At 35.7% G+C, this 13,540-nt stretch overlaps 2 protein-coding genes across 3 annotated transcripts; both read right to left on the bottom strand.

The window, feature by feature from the left end:
* Nucleotides 1-362: 362 nt before the first annotated feature.
* LOC114163984 (importin subunit beta-1-like) lies at nt 363-5,202 on the bottom strand. Of its 2 annotated transcripts, none has more exons than XM_028048409.1 (3): nt 4,946-5,202; nt 1,805-4,228; nt 363-1,718 (listed from the first exon to the last, which is right to left on the bottom strand). In XM_028048409.1, exons 2-3 carry the CDS (start codon nt 4,219-4,221, stop codon nt 1,520-1,522), a joined length of 2,616 nt encoding a protein of 871 aa, XP_027904210.1. In that variant the 5' UTR covers nt 4,222-4,228; nt 4,946-5,202; the 3' UTR covers nt 363-1,519. The 2 variants fall into 2 exon arrangements, with proteins under 2 accessions (XP_027904210.1, XP_027904209.1); XM_028048408.1 differs by having other exon boundaries at nt 1,434-1,718; nt 1,805-4,224; nt 4,946-5,063.
* Nucleotides 5,203-7,328: 2,126 nt separating this feature from the next.
* On the bottom strand, nt 7,329-12,885 carry LOC114164154 (acyl-CoA-binding domain-containing protein 1). Its single transcript, XM_028048697.1, has 6 exons — nt 12,006-12,885; nt 11,504-11,609; nt 11,237-11,340; nt 10,337-10,428; nt 8,126-8,223; nt 7,329-7,867 (listed from the first exon to the last, which is right to left on the bottom strand). Exons 1-6 carry the CDS (start codon nt 12,488-12,490, stop codon nt 7,691-7,693), a joined length of 1,062 nt encoding a protein of 353 aa, XP_027904498.1. The 5' UTR covers nt 12,491-12,885; the 3' UTR covers nt 7,329-7,690.
* Nucleotides 12,886-13,540: the final 655 nt, after the last annotated feature.

Below are 13,540 nucleotides of genomic sequence, written 5' to 3'. Positions count from 1 at the left end.
GTAAATAGATGACAACATATAACAATAATATAAATAAAAATTAAAAGATGAACATAAAGTTTTAGTAGTGAAATGAAAAAAATAACTAGCAGTAACTATAAGCAAATGAAGTTGCATTTTAGTATTCTTAATTATTGTCCTTATACGAACTCATCAATTTGCGGTGCCTTCTGGTTCTTCCAGACAACCAACCAACGACAACATTAAAATTGCAGATATTATTAGCAACAAAGTCTACTCTAAGAATTATTGATGATTTTAATGACTCCAAATTTTTTCTTTTGCAAACTATATTTAAGGTTTATAGTTATTTCATTATCAGATTCCACATCCCAGTTAACAAGGCATTATACAAACAAATAGATAAGAACGAAAATAAGTGATCATTCAGGATATGATCTCGTCTACCCAAAAAAGGGTGATGGAGTTTGAAAACTGCCTACGAAACTGGCGAGACATTATACAATTTTATGTTGGTAACAAAAAGATTCAAATCACCAAAAACCATAATGAGATATGCAGGAACACGGCAAAATTATCAAAGTCGCCAAAATTCACAAACTTTTTACTTAGACAAGAGAAAGATAACACGAATACAGGCTATACCCAGATGACTCCTTCCAACAAGTGCAACAACAATCCACCAAACTAGTTCTTTTGGTAACATCACAATATACGGCAAGTTTCTTTTTTGTATCCACATGAATAGCCAATATATATGATGTACATATGCATTTTAAAACAAAGGAATTAAAGGTTGATGATTTCATGAATGCATGATGATTTTTTCCCTAAGAAACCAACTGACAAGTAAAAACAAAAAATGCAAAATGCTAGAAAGATGTAATCTTTCCCATCCTGGGTCAACAATAACAATCGATCCCCAGCCTGAAAAAGCAATGTGTGGAGAAAAAAATTATATGGATGGCCAACAGCCTAGGGACAATTATACACAATAGGAGGGTAAAAAACAAATGGTTTAAGATGCAGGTTAAAAGTCAAAAAAAAAAAGGAAGAGATTCACTTGAAATAAAGTACTTTGGGTGGTGTTGATGAAAACCAGTTCAACCCCGCGAATTCAACTATTCCAATAAAGCATGATCAGTTGAGGAAAAAACCGTTTTCAAGCTCGAATGGGTTTATCTTCTCATAACATCAAACTCCAAACTCATCATCCAATTCCAACTAAGAGTAACTTAGTTTCTGAATCAGGAATCAGTTGCCTCCCCGTAGCCATTCAATCAATTACTTGTTTCATGAAGACCTACACCCACATTTGCAAACTCATCGCTACCTTCTTCCCCTTGACAGACCTGGACTTAATGGTGCTCATGCAAAAGTCAGTGATGCATTGGTGATGATGCAAGAGTTAGTGACAACAAGAAGACCTTTAGACTGATAACCTTCACGTTGTCTGACCATGGAGACAAATTGACACATGCAATCCCAAGACCCACCTCGACACACCCAAATGCATGCATATAGTTTATGACAGTGGATATGCTAACCCCGATGAACCTCAAACAGATATAGCTCGAGTGATAGCTAACTTGGCCCACTCAGCGGATTCCTTAATCAAATGATCTTCTGAGGTCAAACATTCATTCAAAAAGTCTCTGCTTGACAAAGACTGCTGTATTAAAGAACCAGCATTGCTTCCCAGTGTATCAGCTAGATCTCCAAGAACTCCAATTGCTGTTTTCATAACTACTTCGTCCCTGCATTCAAAGAGGCAAGGAAGTCACTAAAAGTAATGAATACCCAACAAAGAAGAAAAAAGAAAAAGAATTTTCTCCTTTCTTACATGTCTTTTTCCATGTATATGCTATCCAAAAACTGGAGGATGTGAGGCGCATAAGGAATCAAAAGCTGGGATTTTGATGAATTCTTAAACCCTTGAAAAATCCCAGAATAAGCCTCTAATATCCCATTTCTCAAAGAATTGATGTACTCTGTCATCTCATCATCAAAACCTGATGTGTGGGCATACATCTCTGCAGCAAGTTGTAGTGTGTTCATTGCATACATTAAGTATTTATTGAAGTTATCTCCTATTGCAAGTGCTATATCACCAATGCATGAAAACAAGGGGGGCTTCACAGAACGGTGCAAATTATCACTCGACAAATTTTTGAGAAGTTGTGTCATAATCCCATCACAATAAGGCAGTATTTTATCCTCCAATGCTGTGCATATGTCCGCTACCACACCAACAGTGACAGCGCAAACTTGGTACTCCTCAAAGTTCTGAAGGTCCATATCAAGAAACTTGTAAAATTCTGGCATGTACTTCGCAAAATCAGGGCCTATTGCATAGGCAAGGGCTCCAATGGCTAGCATTGCCTCCTCATGAGCAGTGGCATTTCTAAAAGCAAAGACCCTGAAAAATAGTCCCATTATCTGATCAGAACACTGCAAGAAGACATATTTGGTACCTTCTGAAGACCCTAGCTTCTGAATAATTACTTGCATGCACCCACAGAGAAGGCCTATCAATTCACTCCGCTTTTCCCGTTCATCCGAAGAAAGATTTTGTGCTTCGAGACATTTGTGCAGCTCCATCATGATGACAGAAACTAGTTGTAACACCAAAGGAGCTGTTTCATCTGTGGAACACCTGACCACTTCATTCAGTGTTTCATATGCTGCAGTTCTCAACCGCGATTCAGTAGCATCCTCTCTGCGAGTAACAGTCAGAAGGGATTGAACAATTTCCTGAAAAAAGGGAGTTAGAGGAGATGTTGGTCCCACATCCTCATAACCCTGGGCAAGAAAATACAAAGCACCACAGGCCTTCTCAGCAACATTGGGAACATCCTTCATGCTCTGAAGGAGAACTGTAATAATCTGTTGGCAATTTCCCTCATTAATAATTGGTGTACCAACAATTGAACTGTGAAGAAATTCAAACATCCGTCCCAATGTCCAAGCAGTGGTGTCTTTCACATGGTTGTTTGGGTCCTTCACTAAAGCACTGAGCATAAATGGTAACGCATGGTTAACAAGAGGAGCTAATTTGTCAGGGGAAGGCCCCTCCAAGATAGATCCAAAGGCGTAAGAGGCTGCCTCCCTTTGCCTCCAATCTGGTTTGGTAATATTCTCCTCAATGAAGGGCATTACCAGTGGCACAATATCATCTCCAACAGTACGAGCAACTAACCCAAGGCATGTACCACCTGCCATTGCAATATTCCATGCACCTTCGTCCAGATCCTGATCTTCTTCTTGTTTGAGTAATGTTTCCAGCAGCAGAGGGATAAGTGCAGGAAGGGCTTGCTTTATAAAATAAAAACAAGGTATTTCAGAGTCTCCGTTGGAATCACCTATATATTCTTCCAAGATATCAGTCTCCTCATCACAAATTGTACTCCAAAATTCTATGGCTTGAAGAGCAACAGGCTCCTCATCACCCCTAACAGCCTTTGCCGTGATGTTATATATATCCTGGATGTAAGGAGCTAATTTCTCATAATACATGGCAGCAATAGAAACCAAACATTCAAAGGCTGCTTGACGTATTTTCACTTCTGGGGACATAGTTGTTTCACAAACAACTCTCATTATATAATCACGCTCCATATCATTGGTAAAATTAGCCTGAGCAAATCCAAGAGCATTGTATAATGCAATTGTAGCAGCAAGCCTAACATCATTATTCCCTTCAGATGCATTCATACCTTGAACTACAGCAGTGAGTATTTTATTTACTTGTTCCTGATCAACAACCTGAGGAGATACTTCCTCACACAAATACCCTAGAGTCTCCAAAGTCGCCTGCTTTACATGAGTAGGTACTTGATGAATATTTGATAAAAGTGATCCGATCAGCTCAGGCCACTGTTTCTGAGGAAGCTCAATTCCAGCAACTTTAGCAATTACTTGAGTTGCTGTAGACCGAGCTTCGAGGGCAAGAGAAGAGAGTGTTTGCAGCAAGCATGACTTAACTTGAGTTTTCGCCACAGGGTCCAAAGACAACCATCTTTGGACCAATTCCTGCTTTCTGCTTTCATCCTTGGCATCCAAAGCATTTTTCAGTATTAAACCTGCCAACTTTCGGCTATCAACCGGTTTATCTTCACTTGCTAATTCTCCAGACAGAGAGACCAAGAATCCAGGAAGGTTTTGCTCCTGAAATTGTCGCAGAGTGTCCTCGGCATGCTTCCGGACATTCCCATCAATTGATTGAGCATTCAAAAGCACCGGAGTAACTTCCATTGCCATGCTCTACCTAATGGCACAAAACTATCAGCTCCCGATTGTTCAATCACGAGTGAAAATTCAAAGAAGAAAAATATGGGAGGGGGAATTTAATTGAAGAAGCAAATCTCTATGAATAAATTAAACTATCCCAACCCCAGATCCATAATCATCTAAATGACCAGCACATTCAGAATTCAAAAATAGAAATATTATGATATCCAGCAAGAAAATAACTTTTATAAATTCACGTGACTCTAGAACAAAGCACACAAAAAGAACTGGACAAACATATGTTTAAATTCAATACCTCAAAAGAACATGCCCTAAATATTATCAGATTAATCGAAACGATAGACCTAATTTAGATGCGTTTTCCGGTCTCTATTATGATAATTACAAAACAAAAACCAATTAAATCCGCAAACAAGTGCATACGGAATACAGTTTTTGTGGCCACAAGAACAGTTGACTTTGGCAACCGCTCGCGCCTCATCTCATCCAATTATCCGAGTGAGAAGCCACAGAATCACTCAACCACAGATCGAAACCGAGTCGACACAAACAATAATTCATATCAATCGCAATTCAAAAAAGTAACACAACCATCAAATCGAAGCACCCAAACAAGATTGAAACAAGACAAAACGAAAACCTAAAACGCAAAACAAAACAAAAAAGGCGAATCGGAAAGGTAAATAGAAAGAAAAAGGAAAGAAGAGAAACGAGATCGGATGAATAAAATCACCTGGAATCGGCAAAGAGATCTGAAGAATAGAAGCGAAGAAGAAAGAGTGAGTGAGAGAGTCGGAGAATAGAGTGAATAACAAGAGGAAGATGAAGAAGCAACTGCAACAGCCAAGGGCAATAGGATTCGAAATATTAGAAATAAAAATATAAAAAATTATATAATTGTAAAAGCACGCGCTAACAATAATCGCGCTTATTATTTTTCTTTAGCAATAAACATAACGTTGATTAGGATTATTATTTTGGGATTCTGAAGTAATTCATATTTCCTGAGTAAAAGTTATTAATGTTAATGTGATTTAGAGAATAATAATTAATGGATTAGTGATAGCGTGTGCTGTGTACAGCCTAAAGGCGGTGTCTTTTGCCCGGGCGACGGGCCCGCGTTTGAATTGAATAAAATTATTGTTTTTTTTGTTTTTGGTGTCATCCATAATTGAAGGAAACTAATTTGCTTTTGTATAACATTTCAATTATTTAAGAGAGAATAAGTCAATCATATCAACGTCTATTGTTCTTCTTCCATGAATTTGTTGACCTTCTTAGACTCTTATCAACGGCCTCCATTTCATTCTTCTGTTTACTTTGCCTATTTTAATATATATAGGATAAAAAGTAAATTATTTATATTTAAGCCATTTATTTATATGCACAGTCATTTTAAGAATTTTTTTTTAAGTCATACGAGTTGAAGAAAACTAAACTTTCATTGAGGCCAATAATAATTCATCTATAACTATCTAATGAATATTATTATTATTATTATTTAGTACATAAATTTTCACACATCACATCCTTTGATTAAGTCGTTATTTATATGTTTTATTTAGTTCATTCCTTTACAACTTTTTTTTGCATAATCACAAGTCACAAAAATTGTAATAAACAATTTTCTAAAGACACGAATGAATATATTAATGTGTCTAGTTAACAACACAAAATAATTATTACTATTAAAAATAATTTCCAAATTCTTTTTACTTATTGATCCGACTTTCCAACATGATTAAGTACTATGGGTGAGGATGAGTATTTGTTAAAACGATAGGTATTTGTTAGAAGTTTTGATACTTAAATTAGACCAGTAAAATTAACAACACGTAATAGTGCTTACAAACTATAATACCATTTAGAGTGTTCAAATTCAATCAAATATATAGAAAACATCCAAAGTGATTCAAAATAATGGATTAGAACCATTTTTTTAAAATAATTTTTGGAAGACAAAATAAAAATGTTTGTGAATTGGGTTTCATTGATCAACGCAAATAAATACAAAGTATAAAAATATTAAATAAATAGAAGTACATGTTAAATAATTTGAGTTTGTTTTGTTCAATGATAAAAAAAATAAAATCTAATATGACTTTGAAAATTTTAGAGATATATTTGTAATTGAATTTTTTTAAAATTATTTATCTATTAATCTGCTGGGTTTGGAGTAAACATAAACGTATTGGTCTTTAAAGTCTCATAGTTAATAGGTTAATCAGTGGAGTTATATGAATAATTTATGCGTTAGTCGTTGAAATCTTATAAGTAATTAATATGTTAATAACCATAAAAAGAAGTTTATAAATTATATTGATGATCGCAAAAATAAAACAACATAAGAGGTAAATCAATTTATTCACAGAAGAAAACTTGTTGTCAATAAATTGACATCAAAATTTGAATGTCTGATTATTCTTCGAAAAGTTTAAATGAGATAGATGATCAATCTTATAAAAAGTATGATCTTCTTCAGGTTGAATAAAGTTGTCAACTATGATAAGACTCTTCTGAGTGTCCAAGATAATTAGAAAGTGGTTGAGGATGACTTTGTAGAACCAGGAAATACTGTTGCATTTACTAAATCCAAAATAATGCAATGAATGTAGCTCGCAACAATACTTACAATATCTTTAAAAGGCGTACAACTTTTTTTAAATGATTATGAAATTTCTAATTTCTAATATTTTTCTAAACATTAGGCATAAACTACGACAAAATCATTGCTTGTTAAATAATGACGCATGCAAAAACATAAATAAATTAAAGAACGTTTTGTCATGTTTCTTTACCTTTAATTCTACTTATTTACTAAATAAAACAAAAACAAATTAACCCCATGCCTTGTTCTGTTTTTTTGTAATGTATAACAAAAATTTGTTATGCTTTTTTCGGATTTCTAATACATGGACTAACTTGATACGTTAATAAATGTTTATGATCAAACTCGCATAACTGTATTACCAACCTTTCTCCCCTCATCACGTGGTATGAGTAACTTGTTACTGTAAAAATTAACCGTTCCTTCATAAACTGTCTTTCTTGAAAAAGATGGAAAGGAAAAAGAGAGGGGGCAAAACATCAGAATCTACGTACTTGCGACAGCATGATCAATCAAAAATCTCACGGGAATCCAGATAATATTAACACCAATTTAAGATCTAAAATAACCCTGTAAATCTGTATCACCTTCAATCGAAGGGGTAGAAGGTTTTCCGAGGAACGTTTATCGTTATAGATTCTCTCCCTTTCCCTGTTACTGTTTCTAGTTTCCTTCTATATCTTTGAATTGAGCAGAGGAACAATATTAAAACAGAATACACCTGATGAACAATTACCTAAGCGGTGCATAGACAGAAAAGGGTGTATACACCATGCGTAAGGACAAAAAAAAGTTATATAGACACGTACATCCTGAAGGGATTAGGGTAATGGTTGCAATGGCCAGAACCAGCATGAAGCAAACAAGCAATCAGTTCACTTCCCCCACGTGCTGCAAACATGGCCAGCTTGGCTCACAGATGTCTCGCGGTGAACTCCCATCATTATCTTTTGAATTTATGTCTGCATTATGCTTCACTAAATACTCAGCTATGCCTTCTCTCTCACATGTAACAGCGTAATGCAAGGCAGTTTGTCCATCATTATCCTTCCAAAAAAGAAAACATAATATCAATACAAAGTGGCTAAAGACACATTACTATCATTAACTGTAAAATGCAAAAAAGCATCTCCAAAAGCCTAAGCTAAACTTTGATATTATTCAACTTCTGCAGTGAGGTTTGTCTGGTTCAGAATCCAATGGTTCAGCTCTATTTTCATTCTGGGGAGATACGGCAATGTCATGAAATATGAGTAGTCCCTGACGTTAATGCATATATTATTGATTCTAAAGCATATGGAATACCTTGGCATTCACATCAGCATTCTTGCTCACAAGCAACTCTGTGACATTAAGGTGGCCACGATCCACAGCCCAGTGTAATGGTGTCCGGCCCTCACTGTCTGCATTCATTTCAAAAACGCATGTTGATATAGAAAGGAAAAATAATAACAGGAATCAAACGCAAATATTAATTTGATAAGCCACTGTCACGACACAGCAAATATCAAAAATGATGAGATTGCGGAGGAACCTTTAGTGACTAGGTGTCAAGGGAGAAAAACTTTTATCCACATCCCTAATATCATCTGATGACCAATGTTATTGTATCCTCTACAGTTAAAATAATCAAGACTTTCCATGGTTATACCTACTTCCCCTACTGTGTATCAAACTTGTGATAGAGAAGAGCAACTAGAGTGAATATAGCTACTTCTCTATATCAAGCTTTCTTATATTTAAACAAAAAGAAAATAAAATACACACAAAATCACTGGTATAACTCTTCGCTCACAAATGTAGGAACCAGGACAACAAATGGGAACGAAATTAAATTGAAGGTTGAACATGTAACAACACAGATTTCTCCACTTCAGCTAATTTTCACAATAAAAAGGAAATTACTAAAGCATGTCCTAGAATATTTATTCCTTTTGTGTCACATCAGTCATCGGTCAATTTTCTATCTTCAAATGCACCTTCAAGAAATTACACAGGCTTGCTGATTAATATTGGAACTCTCAACTTTCATAATCAACAAATGGAAAAAAGAAAAAAAATAAATGTGTGTAATTGGGAGAAACAGATGAATGGGAACTATAGTCACAAGAAACATGTTTTCAACGTTTCAACTTGTTCTTCATTCACCTTCCTCACATTTTGTTACATTTCTTTCTTTCCAACCTCACTCTCCAACTCTAGCTTGAAAGATGAAAAGAAAAGATTCTCCACTTCATGCAACAAATCCGACGAGAAGAAAAGATTCTCCATTTCATGCAGCCACTCCTAAGGGAAGATTTACCCTTAGGAGAAGGTTCTAAACAAGGTGAAGCTGCCCCATCATATTTTGGTTCTCTTGTGACCCCTACAATATTAAATTTTTAAACATTTTCTATTCACATGTTATATTCCATGTTTACCTGCATGTAATTATTCTCACTTTAGAGGACACAAAGATTACTGCTTCTACCATGATTGGCTTATAAGTTTCCTGATTTTTATTCTCTCCTACATTAATTGAAGGACATTTAAGGAAGTTGTTTCGGTATCTCATGGTAAATAATATCTCTGAAGTTTTAGCCTTCAACCAAGATGAATGGTAACTTCGCCAAGTGGGATAAGGCTTTTGTTGTTGCAGTTTTCATTTTAATGAAGTGGTTATGAACTATCTTCAATATCTTAGCATATTCTGATGGAGTTTGGATAGAAAAGAACCACACTTACATTGTTATGGCCTTTCTAGCTTATCATGGTACATGTTGTGCCCTTAGTTTATACAAGTCTCCATTCTTATTTTATCCATGTTATCATGCAACTGAGTTACAAGCTAGGAGTTATGGTCCTTCCAAGAACATTATTTCTTTTACAGGCCTCCACTAGATTTATAGTCCCCTCTTGAATTTTTTAGCAAGTATGGGAATTCTGCAACTATAGGACACTCGTCATGAATATATTGAATTGCATTAAATATTGTAATGTAATAGAACAATATGTACCGTATTTGTTAATGTTCCTAGACTGCATACAGACACACACACACACACATATCTTTCAGCAGGTGATTATTATCTTTTAGAAAAAAGATGTTGAAAATGTATAGACTAATGAATTTTTGGTTACATTGAAAATACAATTTCTTTCACTCGGTAACCATGTTTTGAGCAACTTAGGCTTACCAGGGTAAGTAGTATTTCAATTAGTAGCTTAGCGTGTGTACCGATTATGGGTTGGGTTTTGGGTTGTAATTCATAAGTAATAACAAAAACATAGCACCTGCCTTTGGTTTTAAAAACAATGAAAACAAATTTACTCATGCTAGACTTATCAAGCAATGCTGCTAAAATTCAGGTAGATGACGTTTCACTAAATCACTGACTGTAATTTCTAGTGCTAGCCACAAGTTTTATTTGGAGCATTCAAAAACCAAAAAAAAAAAAAGAAATACTGACAACTCACAGCTCAGTAGAGAGCAATGTATACAAAAGGAAAAGCAAATAACTATTATAAATAACTCACCTTTCAAATTAACTGAAACACCATTTTCAATACACTTGAGCAGATTAGCCATGTCTCCTTCCCTGGCAAATCCATGAATGGCTTCCATTTGCCTGTAAAGGAAGAAAATTAAAAATCAATATGCCTATCGATACTTTGTTCATTCCAGAAACAGTACCCTTTCCATGAAGCACCTAACTACTGAGTTTTATTACTTTGGCTGTTCAAAAGTTATTATTCATCAACAAATATCATTGATACTAAGTATATATTAAGTTTGACAACTTATAACTTCCAAAAAATCTCGTGATCAGCTCATACAATCCACCACCCAATATGTCAAAGGATTAAGGAGTTTAGTGATAGGTGAGGATTGATGATTAGTGTAAAGACAAGGTGATGTACAAGAAAGCGGAAATGAGACATGAACTGCATCCATATTAAAAATAAATACTTCAGAAGGATTTGTATTAGTTGTATTATCAAGTAAACGATAGAAAAAATTCCAAAAATAGGTGGAAAAAATTCCCACTGAGAGAGAATTACATACAAAGTAATTGCCTTAAATAATTAGTTATAAGAAATAAATCATCAAAACCATTAAATTCAAAATTTCACTGTTATGTACGTGACTTGGCTGGGAGATACCCATTGGTAAGTTGTGATCAGCAATGAACATGATTTATATGCATAATAGTTTTTGAAATTCATAATAAACAAACATAAAAATTCACAAATAGCAATGAGAAATCTTGTAGGACCAAAGCAGATTAGTACAGAAACTAAACCCTCTGACTTATCCTTTCAAGATACTCCGCCATTCTAAATACATTAAAGTCATCAAGGAAACATCACTATAATTACACACACACACACACACAGGCTCCCAGAACAAATCATTATTGGTTTTAGGAATCTTACGAGTCACTGCCATATTCTTCTTCATAAACATAAGTACTGAAAACTGGCCCCATTGGTCCCTTAGCCTCTGAACCAGAGCCAGCACCATCGCCACTTCTTCTCCTCTGTTACAGAAGCTCTATGAGTTAGGCAAAGCAATGAAAAAATAAACACACCAAGAATGTAATTAAACATAGTACTTTGATTCTAAACATAATTTTTCCTCCTTTTGGAGAAAGCAGAGATTCATCCATCTAAAGCTAAAGAAGAAACAGCATCTTGGCTCACCAAAGATGAACCATCAAGCCAAGCAGGATACAGTTCAGTCACAATATCAATGTACTTCTGCATTGCATCTTCAGGAGGCATCGCGCCCAATTTCTGCCATGCTTGCCTACAAAGGGGGGCAATGAGACAGGTAGGGGGAAAAAACATCAGTTGACCATTTACATACAATATTCAGTAATAGTACATCAGATATTCCGCAAACACTTAGGCTTAAAAAAAAGGTAAACACTACTTACATAAAAAGAAAAAAACCAAAAAGAAAAAGACGAAGAGGATTTGTATGTGGTATCAATCTCAGCTTTAATAGTACAAACTACAAATACATCCAAAACAAGCTCAATGATCGCCAATCCTACATTTCACACGCTGCTATATAAACACACAGAAGAGCATGAAAGATTATTAATTTAAACTATTTCAATTTCTTCTCTTTTTTCTTTTCCTCTACACTGTCACTTCTGCAGAAAGCACATATAAGAACAGAGAATAGCGAAGAATATACCATTTAGCACGTGCGGTCATTTTGAGGGGCGAAGGTTGGGGCGTGCTGCAGGGACCTTCAGTGGCAATCTTGTACAACCCGTAAAGCTGGAGCTGCACGTCGCTCGACACTTTCTGCGATAGCCGATCGGCGGCGGCGGCGGCCACGAACGCCGTCGCTGCGCTGAATGCCTCGTCTAATTCGGTACTCTCCACACCTTCCCAATCATCATCGTCGTAGTCGCCGTCACTATCATTCCTCACGCTACCGTGCTCGGCCACCACGGACTGCTCCTCTAACCTGAGCGAGGCCGCGGAATCGGGAACGACGTCTTCGCGTTTGGCAGCCTCGGGTTCCACACGCTCGGCGGCGGCGGGAGTGGCGGCGCGCGTGACGGTGAGGTTGTCGTCTTTGAAAGAAACGACGATGGAGATGAGCTTGGCGAGAAGGTAAGAGAAAATGAGGCCGACGATAATCGACTGGAGGAGAGACTGCCACTCGGCCATGGCGGTTGACGAAACCCTAGAAGCTGAAAATAGGTTCACGAAGAAATCGCTTTAGTCGCGAGGGTGAGCTAAAACCCTAGCGAGAGTAGGAGATAAATCATGTTGGGATTGTTGACGGAGAAATTGAGAAGATTGCAGAGGAATTTTCAGAATGGAGCATGCGCTGGCACGGTGGAAACGGAGAGCGTTCTCACTCTCTCTCTCTCTCTCTCTCTCTCTGTGCTGTTGGCGCTCGGGGGCACTTATCAGGTGCTTCCTGGAATTACCTGTGCTTTACCGTATAGTTGTTGAAAGAGTGACACGTGTCACCTTTTGATGAGTCTACGTGAGATCACCACCGACGATCCGTGATTCAAAGGGTTAAAGAGAATGGAGAAAAGGAAACGAATCTTTGGAATAATTATGCCTTTCCCAACAAGATGGACCAGGTTGTTGTTCCTTTTGATTTCGAATTTTCTTAGTCCAAATAAGTGATGTTTTGGTTATGCGTGCTTTTGTTAAATAACTCTACACTACAGCCAAAATACTTTGTTCTTTTAGTAAAATTTTAATTTACATGGAAGTTCTCCTTCTTCTTTTTTCTAAAATAATTACTGAAATATTTTTTACTCCCTAAAGTTTGAACCAAATTTTATTTAAGCCTAGCATTTAAAGTGTCTTTTTTTTATCTTTCAAATGTAAAATTGACATTTAAGCATCTCAAATTTAAAATAATTATTTTAATCCTCTAAATATATATATATATAGTCAAATAAAATTATTTTTTAAACTTCTAATTGGGAAATAACTCATTATAATTTTTAAGTTGACAATGTTTAAATTATTCACATAACCAACGCATATTTAAATTGAGAAAGATTATTTTAATAGTATTTGAATTTTCTTTTTTTGTCTTTGTCCCACTCTCCCTTTTCTTATAAAATTGGTCAAAGTGATTATTACTTTAATTACAATATTATTTGTTTATCTTATACTTTATTTCATTGTTATGAAAGAAGTTTTCATTTTGAGATTAAAGTGTATAATAATTATTAGAATATATGGATACAA

This window comes from Vigna unguiculata, chromosome 9 (genome assembly GCF_004118075.2).
Source record: "Vigna unguiculata cultivar IT97K-499-35 chromosome 9, ASM411807v1, whole genome shotgun sequence".
Classification (NCBI taxonomy): Eukaryota; Viridiplantae; Streptophyta; class Magnoliopsida; order Fabales; family Fabaceae; genus Vigna; species Vigna unguiculata.
Note: the sequence above shows the minus strand (reverse complement) of the source record. Positions and strands in the feature narration are given on the sequence as shown.